The 16,491-nt window shown below is 39.7% G+C and overlaps 1 protein-coding gene across 2 annotated transcripts in view; it reads left to right on the top strand.

The window, feature by feature from the left end:
* The window catches only part of lingo2b (leucine rich repeat and Ig domain containing 2b), a 34,577-nt gene extending 18,365 nt beyond the window's left edge, over nucleotides 1-16,212 (top strand). Inside the window, exons 1-2 of one of the 2 annotated variants that reach the window (XM_020644634.3) lie at nucleotides 10,988-11,257; nucleotides 12,904-16,212. In XM_020644634.3, the coding sequence (XP_020500290.1) occupies nucleotides 12,947-14,815 (1,869 nt within the window). In that variant the 5' untranslated portion in view covers nucleotides 10,988-11,257; nucleotides 12,904-12,946 and the 3' untranslated portion in view covers nucleotides 14,816-16,212. Of the gene's footprint in view, nucleotides 1-10,987; nucleotides 11,258-12,903 lie in introns of those variants that run through there. The other variant, XM_020644633.3, reaches the window with a different exon arrangement.
* Nucleotides 16,213-16,491: the final 279 nt, after the last annotated feature.

Here is a 16,491-nt window from a genome sequence, read left to right as displayed (position 1 = left end):
GCTGGTATTATTCAGTGAACGCAATCACTAACCATACACACACACACACACACACACACACACACGCATGCTTGCACACACACACATGGATACACACACACACCAGTACACATTCACATTAAGAACATTAAGTCTGTGAAGCAGAATTCTGGCTTTAACAAATCACAGGAAAGACTACCTCTCATTCTCACATGACACCACCTCAACTGTTTTATTTACAAAGATCATGTCAGGTCAAGCCTTACCCAAGCTAACAATCAGAAAATGGGTTTATGTCTTGTTTAAGAATAAAAGTCCAGGTTTAGTCACAATGACTGATGTTAATCCTTCCTATGTAGTGTTGTTAAAATAGCACAATTTTCCAAAATCACTTAGATCTAACATGTAACCAACCATGACAACGACGGTTCTGTGCCCCTGTGGACATCTCTCTAGACAAGCTGACAGAAATGATAATTCACCTTCCTGTCTATTGCTACATAAATTAACCAACTGCATGCAATGTTGTAGAAAATAAGAACGTCAAAGCAAAGGTACTTTGAGCAAAGGTACTTTGAAGGGCCCCTATCAAAAGTGACCTTTGATCTGTCTCTGATTTACTCATTCAACACAACATAAACCTATCTGACTGCTTAGCTCAAACTGTCGATTTACAAATCCACTTGACGTCCGTCATGCTAACATTGTCCTGGTTGAGCAAAGTGCCACACACTGCTCGAATGGGCCAATCAAAAATGACTCTCTCTTCCCTCCAATGTCACCTTGGCTCTCACAGTGACTTGAATTCCTTCGTAGCTGCGGTGAATTCTTTTTGGGATGACAGTGGAAATTGCTAATCCGTCAGAATGATTTGGTGACAGGAGGAAGTGCTAATCCTCCCGTGTGATTCAGAGCCAGTGAGGACGCCCTAATCCCCTCCTCAGGGTCTGATGTAAAAAGAGATGACACTAAACGGCTCTCCAGGGAAATGATAGGAGGGTCTGGTAGAAAGTTCATGCTCTAACTACACATTGAAATTAGCACAGCCAATATTTACAGGTGCTCTGTGGACTTTGAATCATTTCTGATTCAGAGGCAAAAGAAAAAAAGTTTTTATGTGACGACTGACAGAACAGTGAATATCTGTTTTTTTCCAAAGGCAAAAATAAATTATGAGGTTTCAGTTGAGTCTTAAACATTAGTGATCTTCTTACCCCTGGTTGTTGTATTTATTTCCTTTAGAAACATTGATTTAGTATTCAAATAAAGTTCTAAGTTTAAATATGTGGCAGTCATTGTTAGTTATTTCTAAATGTAGTTATAAAACAACCCTTGAACCCTAGATACACTTAAAAACAAGCTAATAGGAAGATTTTTTTGCTACTTTGGCACAAAACCTGAACCTGAGTTCAAACATCTGTCTGACAAAAGGAGCATGCTTTGTGATCCACTCAGCTTTCAGATTTCCATGACATTTCTTTAATGAATTTTCATCATGTGGTCAAATTGCTTCCTAGAAATGTGGGGAGCAGCATACAGAGACGATATCCAGACCCATTACTGACACAGATTTTAAGTGGAGCAGACTTTTTAGGGAATGAAAGGAGTTTAAGTCCTAGGAGGAAAATAAATGTGAACATGAGCATATTTAAGTCTCACATTCTGTGCTGCTTATAGGACATGATTTTAATTGTAGAATAAACTCAGGGCTCCAGTGTGCTATCTGTAAATGTCCCCACTCACCTTTATTTAACTGCAAATGAATTGGTAACTTCTTTTCAAAATGAAAGTCATCAAACTGAGTCATCTACTATTGTTCACATTGCGCCTCTCATTCAGAAAGACCAATCATCTTTTCAGACTGAAGCTGGGAATGAATGGGCCCAGAGATTTGACATAGAGAGTCTAAAAATATCTTTGGCTGCTGAGTGTGCAAAGGTGCAGTTAGAAATGGATTTAATTCATCCTTCAAGCCCAAACATTAAGAAAAGTGTTTTTTTTTTTTTACAAGTTGACTGTTTGAATTAAAAATGGAAGTTATTATTAGAAAATACAGGACTTTAGAAATTTCCACACAAATTACAGCTTTGCAATTGGTGATGTAGTTCTATCATATATGACGTTTAAGACCATTAGTCTGAATGTATTTTTTTTTAGAAACAAGCATGTAGTTTTATGATTTATTTATAAATGTATTAATGTATATTTACAGCTTTTTAACGATAATATAAGATATTACGATAGCAAATGTATAATCTGTATTCCATTTTTATCAAGTAAGAAACAGGCATATAGACATCATTTATAAGATTTACTACAGTCTTCTAAGCTCAATGAGCCATGAACCAAAAAGTAGGCAGCCATCTTGTCATTTATAGACAAGGGCCATCTTCCTCCTGAAAATGTTATCATACACTGTGGCCATTCTAGAGTCATCAATCAACCCTCCAATCAGCGTTCAGCAGGGCAACAGTTGTGACTTCTGTCAGATGGGAACCTCTAAGGAAGTTTTCTTACAGCCATTGCAAAATTTCACCTTTTTTGGCCCCTAATGGTTTGGGGCCCACTAATGGTTTGGGGCTCCAAGCAGTTGCCTCGCCTGAAGACAAGCAGCGCCTCTGATCATACACTGCAAAAATTCAAAGCTTCGGAATAGTATTTGTCTAATTTCATTTCAAAAACATTTCATAACACTTACTATAAGACACTATTGGCCCGATAAGAATCATTTTTTAAGATATAAAAAGCAAATATTAAGGTCTGAACTGCTTGTAATAAGTAAAACAAAATCTACCAAGAACATTTGGGGCAAGCAAATTGTACTTGTCAAGTGTCTTGAAATGAGATGTACTGACCAATCTAGATCTTACTTCTCATCTTAAGACACCAAACAGGTAAGAGGTTTCTATTTTGTGCCCAAAAAAATTTGCAGCATATTTATAAGCCAAACTGTACAGTGGCTGTAGTTAAAGACCACCTGTCCTCTTAGGTCAGCAATTTATATATTTTTTGTATTAAATATACAAATACTGATGTGTAAACTTTATAAATTGTTCTTAAATGAGGGTAAAGTTTAGGCTATTTCTTGGAGCAGTGACTTGTTGGAGTCTCACGGTGAAGCATCAGCAAAATGACTTCAGGAACCCTCAGCTCAACCAACACACACAACCATTCATAAAAGATTGGATCCAACATGATATAGCATGGTAATAAGTCAGCAGTTCTTTCTTTCTCCATGCTAAGCTAACCGTCTCCTGGCGCTAGCTTAATGTTTAACAGACGACAGAGCGCCACAGGAATGAGTCCTAAAACCCTGAAGTAAGTCTAAAAGTCAATGTGGATTTTGAATGGGTTTGTGGTTAGACGCCTGAAATAAGGTCTGTGGTCAACACAAGCTGAAGAGATGTTGGTGTTTTGTTAGACCACATAAACTACGTTAGGTAATACCCCCACTTATGAATTTTGAAGTTTTTACACATCTTTAAAAAGGCGGATGCTAACAAGTGGCTAAATGTGACTACAGTGGTTGTCAGGGACATTAAACGTCATCAGGCCGGACACAGAGGGCGGGAACTCTCTCACTAGTCTGAGATGTCTCCTGTAGGTTTAATCTTTAGGTTAAGGTGAATATTATGTTAGTAAACTATTTATTAAGCTGCGTGGATTAGTTTATCGGAGATCGTCTGAAGCATAACGCTAGTGACGTCACAATCACCCAACCGTGGTGTAGTTAGCTTTAGCATGACGTTAGCTTTTTACTTCTGTCGGTCGCATTAACACTTCAAACATCATAAAAATGGTGTTCATCTGTGAAGATTATCCTGCTGAACAAAACGCCTACACTTCAGAAACGTGTGTTTGCCACAGAGCTTATTTTCTGCAATGATCCAAAATCCAATGAAAAAATCTAATTGGGGAATTCTGATTAGGCCCCATGGAGATGCTAATTCAGGGTTGGCCTACAAAAATACGTCATAGGGTTTGTTCTCTATTATGCAAACTATTTCTTTAATTAAAACACAACTTGGTGATAAACAAATCAAATATGTTGCTCCGTGTATTACATCCACATTATTGCTTTGATGGAAACAACATAATGCATTTCAATTTTCTTTAGGTACTATGTAAATGAATATAAAGGCAAGAGATCTTACCTGTGATCTCTCTCATTAATTTGATCCAGCTGTTCCCACTGACTGATATCAAAGTTTCAGTTCAACTCAGACACACTAAGGAGTTAGTCATTTACGCTTTCCCTCCTTTAGAATATAAAGAATGCCTTATTTATGAGCTTCCCTGCTGTTTTCAAATGAGCTACTTTTCATGGTTCTCGTTTTTCTCAGAAATCCAGAGAAGCATCTGTTGAATGTTAAAATCAAGGACAGACTTTAGTCAATATGTGGGATCAATAGGGGCAGCATATAATTGCAACAGGCCCCTACTAGGACAGTACAAATGCCTCCCCTGAGTTTTGTGGTAAACATATAAATGTTGACAACAAGAGACAGTGGGCTCTTTTTCCCCTTTATTTTTGGATGTAAGTTAACACTGGACATGTTTAAGTGCCCATGACACTTTGCAGAGGTTTGGCATCATCTGTTAATGTAAGGCACAAAGGCAACAGAAGTTTTAACCATGGAATGATTTATGTAGTTCAGGTAAACCGCGTATGTGGACTATTTAGGCGTTTTAATACGGTTGTTAGGAATTCACAAGAGCTTAACTGAAAACAAACCCAAACCCCTCCCCAGCCAAAGAGTCAATTCAATATAGCACGTTACCAGCAACTGAAATTTTGGAACTAAGCTAATGTGTATTTTTTGAAACAATTACATGGAAACATTATTGGAAAAACTGGTGTCATATGCTGGAACAGATCTTATTTGGGTGAATGGGGAAGGGGCCTGTGAGTCAGTGTGGGTATACATATACCATGAAAAATGGATGAGTTCTACCTCCTGAGACTAAAATTAGACAGAAACCTTATATGGTGAGTGTCCTTCAAGTAACACTCTGATTTATAAGCAACAACAAGACACAGCAGGGTGTGCACCTGCTTCACTTAAATACACTTGACAGGGAGGAAAAACAAAAGGTTTGTCATCACATTGTGGAAATCTGATTATTAATTTTGCAGGAAACCTAAGCAGCCATTGAGAGTTAGCAATGACATCTTTTTTTTAAGCAATCATTTCACACAATATGATTACTGTGTGACTGTCCTTCAGTGACAATGGTGCTGAGCTAGAATGTAAAGTAGTATTACAATGCTGTTTGATGAAAACAAAATCAAGTATTTTGGAGAACAAGAAAGGCAAAGTGTTCATATGAATATGAATTGTAATGGAAATAAAGCCAGAAACTTATGAGACACAATTTAGGGACTAAAATTAGTACTTTGACATTTTGACAATTCTAAAAATATAAATGATCAATTCTAAAAATATGTCACAAAACAATATCCCCTGCAAGGGTATATGTAGATTTGCAAGCCATTCCTCTGCTGCTTTACATTCCTGACCATCTTGAATTTGAAGACGTTTTTGGTACACTTACTACGTCTAGCCAGTGGGTGGCAGTGTATGGGACAATTGACAACAGTGGGTGGCTGAGGAACAGTTAGCAGAGTCGGTCGTCTCTCAACCGGAAGGTTGAGGGTTCGATCCCCAGCTCCTGCAGCCAAATGTTCGATGTGTCCTTTGGCAAGAAACTTAACCCCAAATTTCTCCCACTGCTTCGATGGTGCCGTATGAGTGTGTATGAATGGGATTAGTTACTTCTTTTATTTTGATTTTTTTTTTTTTATTGCAACACAAGAGACAATTACAGTGAGCACAGGCCAGAAAAGGGGTATATCAGGTTTTACTTGAGTGTGTGTGTGTGTGTGTGTGTGTGTGTGTGTGTGTGTGTGTGTGTGTGTGTGTGTGTGTGTGTGTGTGTGGATGGAAAGTCAGAGTGAGAAAAAGGAGGAAAACAAATACAAAGTCACTACGAAACAAAAAAACAAAAAATAATCAAAATAGATGAATAAATAAGTAATTCATCGTCATTATTGCCACCATCGTCATCACCACCATCAATAAAAAAAATAGCGTTTTTATGATGTCAATGGAGACAGGGGGATGTGCCACAAAAGAGCTGGGGCTCTTATTGGTGAGACCAGTAGATAAGTACACACATAGATAAGTGGCAACAGGAGCCGGAGACCAAGCCCTAGACCCTCCGGTTGTGAGACGGTCAACTTCCCCCCTTAAGCCACATTTTCCCCGCTTAGCAGTGGGAGCAAGACCGGTTCCAGTGTCTTGACCCGGGATTAGTTACTTCTATAAAGAAGTAAAGTTACAACTTTACAACCTCTGCCATCACTGTGGGACATGCGGTGTCAAAGTGCTTTGAGTAGTCAGAAACTAGAAAAGCGCTATACAAGCTCAATCCATTTACCATTTACAACTGTCTGATGTGAAACCATTCTGTCAAAACTCCTTTTTTGTATTAAATTGCTTTTTAAATAGCTTATGAATTTAAATCCTTCACAAAGTTAACTTTGTGCTGCTTTCAGCCTTTAAGACTTTTTAATATAAAACTTTTGCTGACTGGAGCATGATAGAAACAATATGATGTCCAATCAATAAGATTAGGAATATTCCCTTTCTGATAGCAGATCTGATATGAAAAAGGTTCCTTAAATTGGCTTTTAATTTTTAGCTGTGACAAATAGAAAAAATGCTGCATGCTGTTGAGAGAAAACCGAGCAGGTGGAGGAACGCTTTGTTCACATTATTCATGTCCACAGCACAGATACTCAGTAACAGAGAGTTTGTGTTTTTAGTCTTTGTTCTGGAGGCTGTAGTTTAGAAGCACTATGTGTACCTCCTGCTGTCTATCAGTATGAGCAAACACTGACTAAGTATTAACTGGGTTTCTCTAAATCCAGACTGCAGGGTAAAGCAACATTCCCCATGATCCTGCAGCAGAGCAGACGTACAGCAAACCACATGGTGGAAGACAGGATGCGCTGTTGATGGCTCAACAAGGCATCGCTTCAGAGGAAACATGGCCAGTGGTGCAGAAAGGACCTGTTTAATTGGCAGAGTTTGAATGCACAAGCGCTAATTAGCCACAAAGAACACGATTCAACTTCTGCATCCCAACAGCATCCTGAAGACCCTGCTGACATTTTGCCCCTCGTGTGGGGGAGGGGGGGGGGGTCAGTGTTTGCAGAATACTACATTTCTCTGAAAAGCAGATGTATATTTTTCTAGTGTATTTATGTAGAATACACAGAGAATTATCTTTAAACTGAGCTGTTGTTATTCTAAAAGTACAAAGTACGAGGTAGGCTTTCTTGTGCGTTTCACAATCCATATCACACATTTCTCTGTTCTGAAGCTGTTCTCTTGTTCTTAATATCTTGCATTTAATGGTACAGATTAGACATTCAAAGGGCAATCAACAGAGATTACCTTTTTGTTTTATTAGAAAACTTAATGAATACAAAGATGTGCCCCTCATGTTTTGCTCATTCTCAGCCTTCCAATAAGGTCCCTTCATATCAAATGTCTTGTAAAGCACCTTAATGGCACCATAAAAGACGTACACACAATTTGCATGCATGTCTGTTTGTGCATCGACACAAGGATGCAAAACAGTTGATGGGTTTAAGGATCTGTCCTTTCAGGTCAATTATCATTCAGAGTATGTTATGTTATACGCTCACATTGCGGCAATAATCGTCTAGCATGTGAACCCTCTCAAGTGTAATAATTCCATTATTCATGCCACTATTATAACTGGAGATAAGCAAAGCAGAACAGTGAGACAGAGGGCCAATGTTTAATATTTCATGGGAAAACAATAGAATGAATGAATATTGCACACTCTTTCATGGCTCCACTGATCCAAAGTGACAAATGAAAACTTAAAAGAAATACAGAACTCTTCTTAAAATGAGCAAACAAGTGTAAAATGTGCCTAAAGCTTTTTCTTTTTGCAGAGGTTGAAGTGGAAGTGAACTGAATACGATTTATGTTGAGGAAAATAATAATGGCCTCTTTCCAAGGTGCTGGGTGCAGAATAATTGCAGTCATGTTGATCAATTCAAAACCTCGTGTTTGCAAGACTGTGTGTTGGGGGGGGGGGGTGTTGAGGATTTATAGTAGAGAGCACTATGCACGGCAAACACAAAAGCTAGCCATGCCTATAAAGTGCCTCAAACCATGCATATTAGGATACTGTGCTTATAATATTAACCTAGTTGAATCACTGCAGATGTTACTCAGCACAAAGAGACAACACAAAGCATTTGGTTAATTAGCACCTTAAGGCAACAGGAAAAGTGTCAGGCACATATTCTGTCAATATAATTCATTAATTATTCATTTATAATTTCCCTGCTTTCAATACTGCAATTAATGTTGTTTCAAAAATTCATTGGTATGGTTCAATTAAGCCCTTCTCAGTCAAAAATGCATGTGCTGTGCTGCAGTAAAAGGCTGTGGGTTTAGAAAGTTGTGTGATAATGAACAGGGATTTAATGGTGCTCATCTTGACAGATTGGCCCACAGATTAAAATCAACACGTGCAGCGAGCATTGCTCGTGTATTACAGAGTTCTCCTTGAAGAGCTGTAATCAGTTTCTCAAGCTTAACTCGGTTAAAATCACATTCAAACTCCCAGTCAACTCATGCAAACAAGGATTTTATGCAATCGCGTAAGTGGGGCTTTCGTCATTCCTCCAAGTATTGCTGCTTTATCTGAAACTCTGTTCTCTATTTTTTCCTTCATCTCTCTTTCCCTCTCACTCTCAAAATGACTCATGCATCACCCTACAGCTCCTTTTTCGGCTGTCAGATTTTCTACAGTTTTACTGACTCTAATCCAATTCAGAACCAAATCCCAAAACGGTCAACCCTGCAGGCTGCCCTTCTAAATGACCCCATTTACCATTACCATTTGCTCAGGATTCTGTGGGATCTTGTAGGTTTTCAATCCTGCTGATGACACAGTTGGCTCCAAGCGTTTCTAAAAATATGACTATGTTGAAAAGGCATACAGTAACTGGCCACCAGTGTACTCTGTGCCACCAAGGTCAACCTGGGTCAGCCTATATTCAAATTATTACAGGTAGTGGATTTTTTTTTTTCAAAATTTCTGTCGCTAAAAAAGCTTGTTGGTGTTTAAAAAAAAAAGTGAAAATTGAGAATGTATTGCCAATAAAGTAGTTGACAATCTTATGGGTCAATGAAATGCATTGTTCGAACAGTTTGCTTTTCCAAAATCCCATTACACTGAAACAAATCCCAATAAACCGAAAGCCTGATTGTCCAACAGCCTTTAGTCAAACAAAAAAAACAACCTTCAGAAAACAATAGTGAACAAAATACATTTTAAAAGACATGAAGCCTAAATGATCAAAACACAATCTCCATTCAGTTGTGACGTCAATACCGACATTGTTCATGTTGCTGAAGTGTCTCAAATTAGAATTGAATGTAATTATTGAAATAATGAATTCTCCAGTGCCTTACCCTGACCATCAAAACAACTAATCTAATGAAACATTTATACTGTGATCTCGGAATATTTTTGATTTGGTAATTTTACCGGCTATCGGATAAATGGGCTCCTTGTCCTTTTAGGGCAACTTTTAAGACTGTTGGGATATCAGAATAATATGCTGTTGGAACAATAGGCTAACTAAAATGATCCCTTGTACTAAATGGAGCTTCAAAGCTGGGTCATAAATATCGCTGGGTTTATGACTACAAGCAACTTTCAGTTGCAAGTTTCTAAATCTTTAAACATGAGGCTATACATGCAGTACTGATTGAGCTGACTATTTCTGAGCAGTTATCTAAATTAATGATTAAAGACATATTTATGTGAGATTTAAATTCTTGCCACTGTAATGGGATTTGCTAAACCTTATTGTGACTTTAAAGCTGCTTCTCTTTTGGATATTTGTACTATACTCCCTGAAACCACATACTGTCATAAATTCTTGAAGGCTCACATATTACTGCATTTTATTCCATACAGTGTGGCATTACATTTTGATGCTGCAGTACGAGAGACATGTCTTAAGGCAAATAAGTAAATCCTTCAAACAAAAAGCTGCTTCAGGACAGGCTCTACTAACGACAAATATATGTAGGGCCATCAAACAGACAGCTGGTCTAGAGCCAAGTCAGAGCTTTTTTTTTAAGGTTATGACTTAATATTTCAATTTAAGGTCATGGTTTATAGGTTTTATTGTGCACATACTGGTAGTTAAACCTCAATTGTGACAGATTTTTAGTTGACATTTATTATAATTTAGCCTAATTTTTAGGCAGACTTAAAAATGCAACCATTTCTCCTGGAAATTCAATATATTACAGTATTTTTATGGCCTTCAAGAGAAGCTGCACTTTTGTGAAGGTATAATAAAGAAAGTAAAAAATCTCTGGCATGAATATCCCCATTCTATCATGTACTTTCCCTCATAGGAATTAAGTAAGATGGCTATTGTGTTTTGGTGTGTGTGTGCACCAGCTGTCAGCAGACCAGTGAACAGACTGCATGCTGCCTGATGTACAACTCACCAACAGATAACCAGACCTGTCCCCCGCTGCAGCAACACACAACTGGACTGTAATTATTAAACAGAGAGGGAGCAAGAAACGGAGGCTGACAGGTTAAGACAGACTGATAAATGCACAAAGACAGGAGTGGGCTTGTGGATAGATAATAAGGTGGATAGACAGACATAGTTACCAGAGCAGCAGATGGATGGGCAACAAGACAGGTCGACAAATAGCAAGGCAGCCAGAATGACGGATTGGAAACACCTAAATCTCGCTGTACCAATGAAACAGAATTTCTAAGAATTTATTCAATTTGAGTTCTCTCTCAATGCAAGGACTAAAGGGATATGAAAAAATGTGACCCTCCTTACTCTATGTTTTTCCTTTTTTCATTAATTTGATTGGCAGACTACATAGATCGGATAGGAGTCAGGGTTTCTGGTTGCTGTGGCAACGGCCTGGTCTTTGTTAAAGGCTACATTCCTGGCATCTGATGTTTCTGTGCTGCGATCGATAAAAACCCAGCCTGCAGGGACTGATGAACGGACTGGGGTTTTGCCAGGCCAGCCAGGACCAGGGAGAGAAAAGGAGTTAGATGGAAGATGTGTGAACAAGAAGACGGAAAGATAAAACAGAGATTTAAAAAAAAAGAAGAGAGAAAGGAGCGGAGATATGGAGATGCAAGCAGTGCAGCTGCTGAGCCGGGCGGAGGGGTGAGTGCTGTGGGGAAGAGAAAGAGTGGAGTGTGTGTGTGCTCTCCGGCTCTTTCTGCCTCATCTTAGCTATTTTCTGAATGTCACTCACTTCACTATCAAAGTAAGGTATGTGTCTGCCTATGTGCTCATCATCTGCTTACCTTGGCAGGATTTTGCTTTGCTGTGATTGACAAGAGCTGTGCTAGCAGTCAATAGCTTTTTTAAAGGCGCCTTTCATATTTCTATCATTTTTCTTTGCCTTTATGATGCATTCAAAGTCTCACTGCTCACAGATGTGTCTTATTTTTTGCACACCTAATTGCCAAAGATAGCCATGAGCAGAATGCAGACACTACTGGTAATGGGGCAATTACGGTCAGCTTCTCTGTGTACTGAGCCATCTGTCAAGTCAACAACCTGTGGCTGCTGGAAAGTGTTCCTCTGTTAAGGGCTGTCCTTCCAATCTGTGAAGAAGTAAAGCTTCCAGATAACATTATGTTTAATAACTGAACCCTGTGTCCTTTCCTTAATGTTGTCATTCCTTCACATATGGTACAGCAGCTAAGAAGTGGTGCCCTGTTTGAGTACAAGAAAAATGTAAAAAGAATTCCCAACACAGGAAACAATGAGGTTTAAAAACAGAAACAATCACTCCAGCCTTAGATGTTTTGATCCTTAATTGAAACTGATTGGGTTGTCAGCGCCATGCTATTTCAAACAAAAGTAATGCAGCAAAATGCAAGGTATATGGAATATGAAAAGGAAGTAGGCCTAATGTGTTGTAACAAGAAGTAAACAGAAACCAACAGAGCATTAAAGCAATGAAGCTTGTGAATTCTGTGAGTATTATGTAAATGTATGCATCTGTAATTTCCACAGTTCTTTTGCTCGTTGCTAACTTTTCCAAAAGTATTTGCAAAACTTGTTTTGCGTAGTTAAAATGTCTTGTGTTCAAACACTAACATTTTAAAATGAAGAAATTCAGTCCAACCTGTGCAAAATGAAGGAATGAAAAATTAAGTTGTGAGATGACTTAAATGAAAACTTTAAACAGCCATTAATTTGTTTCCATTCATCCTATACTGGGGTTATGTTTGCCTGGCAAATAGTGCTGGAGATTTCCTCAGGATTCACATTGTATTTCCAGTTTAGTTTGTTTTTTGTATTTTTTTATAAAATAGTTTGTATTTTAGTTGTGACACTTGCTATATAGTTCAGTCATCACCAAACCCACTCAGATGCAGACAAAGAAACCCCATTGTCACTGATGCAAAGTATCAAGTCACACATATGCAGCAACAATAAATCCACATGGGCTTTTAGTCTCCCTGCACTCTTAAAAGGGAATTTTTTTATCTTCCATCCTCATGAAAACGCCCGAAGTTAGCCTGCAATCTTTTGTGCTACGAAAGTGATGAACGTTTAAATTTTTATGCCGCTGATATTTCTCTTGCTGTCTTGTCCTGCTGTGAGTTTTAATTCAATGTTACATCCACCTTGCCAAGAAAAAGGACAGTTCATTTAAAGAGAAAAGACATGTAAGTTTAAAGAAACAGAAAGTGTAAAGGGTGGAAATGTAAAAAGGCAAGACGGGTAAAAAAACAAAGTTTGACTTTTGTTGGTTAAGGAGTTTATTGACACATCTCATGTATTCTGTGTTCCAGGGCTTGTTCGTGATGGTGCTCTGTATGTACAAGAAGCTGTGCCATGACAGGGGGCAACGTGGGTAAAAGAGACATGCGACACCCAGCCCTGCACCAGTGCCATCTCTTCCTGGGCGGGGCCTTGCTGCTTCTCCTGGCCAGCTTGGCTCGGAGCTGCCCTGCACGATGTGAGTGCTCTGCGCAAAGCAAGTCGGTTAGTTGCCATCGCAAGCGCCTGCCCACCATCCCCGAAGGAATCCCTATTGAGACACGTGTCCTGGACCTTAGTAAGAACAAGCTGCGCATCATTACGCCAGACAACTTCTCTTCATTCCTTCAGCTGGAGGACCTGGATCTCAGCGACAACCTCATCAGTGTGGTCGAGCCCGGCTCATTCCGCTCTCAGCTTGCTCTCCGCTCACTCAACTTTCGCAGTAACTTGTTGCAGCTGGTTCCTGCTGGTGTGCTGTCAGGCCTGACCAATCTCTCCCGCCTCGACCTCAGCCACAACCGGTTGGTGGTTCTCTTGGATCATGCCTTCCAAGACCTGCGCAGGTTGACGTCCCTGGAGGTCGGTGACAATGAGTTAGTTTTCGTTTCTCAGCGGGCCTTTACAGGATTACTTGGACTCCAAAGTCTTACCCTGGAACGTTCAAATCTCACAGTAGTTCCTACTGACGCTCTAGGACATCTCCCTAGCCTGGTTGAACTGCACTTGCGCTACCTGAGCATTGGTTTTCTAAAGCCTTTTTCTTTTAAGAGGTTATCACGACTCCGCCTACTAGAGATTGATTACTGGCCCTGGTTGGACACACTGCCTCCCCTCTCTCTGCATGGTCTCAACCTCACAACATTGTTCATAACCAACACTAACCTGTCTGCCTTCCCTGGAGCCGCACTGCACAACCTGCACTACCTCACACATCTCAACTTGTCCTACTGCCGCATCCAGCACATCCATCAGGGAGAGCTGGGCCAACTCTCACACCTGGTAGAGCTTCGGCTGCAGGGATCTCATTTGATTTCTATTGAGCCTTTTGCATTTTTAGGCCTCAAATCTTTGCAACTACTGGATGTGTCAGACAACCACCTGGACTCTCTGGAGAGAGGAGTGTTCGCCTCGACAGACAGCCTCCAGAGGCTCTGTCTGGGTGGAAACCCATTAGTGTGCGACTGTAGATTGCTTTGGCTGCTCAACAGCCACAAGCCCCCCTCTCTGCAGATTCTGGATGTCCAGCCTGAGTGCAGTGCCCCCCAGCACCTCTTGGGAAGATCTCTTCGTGACCTCAAGGAGCCTCTGGTCTCCCGATACATGACCTGCACCAAACCACGGATTGGACCCAACACGACCCAGCTGCTGATGACTGATGAGGGTCAACCTGCCCGCCTGAGCTGCTTGGCAGAAGGAGCACCTCGGCCCTCAGTGGTCTGGATTACACCTCACAGACGCTACATCACAACCAAGAGCAGTGGTAGGGTGGAAGTTCAGTCAGATGGTACCCTTGAGATCAAGACAGCAGAGCTGCATGACAGCGGTGTGTATTTGTGTATTGCAAGTAACCCTGCTGGCAACGCGAGCCTGTCTGCCTCTTTAGCTGTTAAGAGTCTGGGTATTGGGGACAGATCTCACTATAGCAACAGGAGCTCAAACTATCTGACAGACTCTAACAGCACATGGGGGAATGGGACAGTACTGTACAACATGACAGTCCCTATAGACATTAAGACTATCATTATATCTACAGCTATGGGCTGCCTGTCTTTCCTGGGTGTGGTAATCTTTTGTTTCCTGCTTCTGTTCGCCTGGAGTCGAGGGAAAGGACGCCATAAGAGCAACTTTGATATTGAGTATGTCCCTCGCAAATCCAATGGGGCATCAGCAGAGGTGTCTGAATCAAGTGGCCCGAGACGGGTAAACATGAAAATGATATGAAAAATATTAAGACTAAAACACATGGTTGCAAGTCAACAAGAAAATTGTCCACATATCACATGAAAAAAAAAAAAACTTTTTTTTTTCTATGAGAGTGGATTTGTGACAAACGAAAGTGATGTACCAATATAGTGGGTGTCAAAATGACAGTGATCTAGTGATAAAGTGGGCATGTGAATATAGAAGTGATATATGAAACAGTGGACGTGTTTATATGAAATAATGTTCTCATACAGTACTTTGAATATAAAACTATAACCAACATATCAATATGGGAGTGATATAGTGCTACACTAGGCATGTGTTTCAGTGATGTGATGAGTAATGATGTTGTCGACTCACCGTAACATCAAGGTGAAAGAGAGAGAGAGCCGCTGGGAGTGATAGGGATCTTTGTGTGGCAGTAGAGCTATCATCGCTGCAACATGTCAGGACTAAATTGTGTAATACCCATATTAGCTGCAGTATGAAAGGTGTGTGTTGTGTTCATGTGTGCAGAAGTGTGTGTATGTGTGAGTGCATCAGTGTGCGCATGTTGCATTTGTGCGTTTCTTTGTGCATGTGCACGCATTGCCTTTGTTGTTGGATGGAACAATTAAAACGAATGAAAGGGTCCAAGGCTTTTTTCAGGCCTCTGTTCCATCATTCTAACGACAGTATTGTCACTGTTGTGAAAAAAAAAAAACTGAGGATTATCTATGTTTGTATGCAAAATCACAATTATGATATTCAAGAGAAATGCTGCATACATTTTAAAATAAGTCATTATCCCCCTTTGAATAACTCCAGCAGTAGATGGGGATTTCTTTTTTTTATCTTAATGAAAAGACCCACAGTGGTTACAATGTGAATTAAGAGCTTTGTCTTTACCAAAGAGCTCACTTTCCTGCAACACTAGATGCTTTTCCTGAAAAAAAAAAAAGCAGTTGTCAGTTGTGTTATTACTCTGAAAAAGCTGTTAGCTATAGAAATGGCATGTTGAACCCATTTTATAGCACAATAAATCATGGGCAGATTTTCTTGCAAGACAAATCCCTTGATATGATAAAAGAGTCTGTGGCCAGAAACAACAGCAAAGATTTACTGGCCGATACCCTCTTTGGGACAAGACAAAGTTGAGCTTCACAGATTTATGGGTTGAATTTCCCCCTCCTCTCTCATTTTTCTTTGATCGCACCACTTCAAAGCTAGTGTGTCCGTATTCTTCCCTGGGGCACTGGGTATTTAATAGATGGCAAATTTGAAAGTTGTAGTGGAATCTTGTATTGTTTGGTTTTTTGTTGAAAATGTTTTAAATGTTTAGAAAAAAAATGTAAAACAATTAAGGGCAATTCTTTGTAATGCAGGGATGTGGGTTGTAACTTGTGTGATCATGTTGTGATAAAATGTTAAAAGGTTGTAAATTGTTTTCTTATGACAAATTCATGGGTATATTTTCAAAAGGAAATAAATCTTAATCGTACCCCTCAAATTGATGTAAGTAGTTTAAATTGATGAAAATGACACGGATTGAGCAGATTTCCTTTTATTACCTTCCCTTTCAGTTTTTTTTTTGTTACAATTATAAAAACACTTATTCTGTAACCCATGATCTTTCTCTGTCAAGGCAAAGGCAGTCCATTGTGTAAAGGATTGATCAAACACTTATAGCCCGATGAGGATATCCAGGATGAACT

Source organism: Labrus bergylta, chromosome 18, assembly GCF_963930695.1.
Source record: "Labrus bergylta chromosome 18, fLabBer1.1, whole genome shotgun sequence".
Taxonomy (NCBI): Eukaryota; Metazoa; Chordata; class Actinopteri; order Labriformes; family Labridae; genus Labrus; species Labrus bergylta.
The sequence above is the reverse complement of the archived record's forward strand: the minus strand, read 5'-3'. Positions and strand labels throughout refer to the sequence as shown.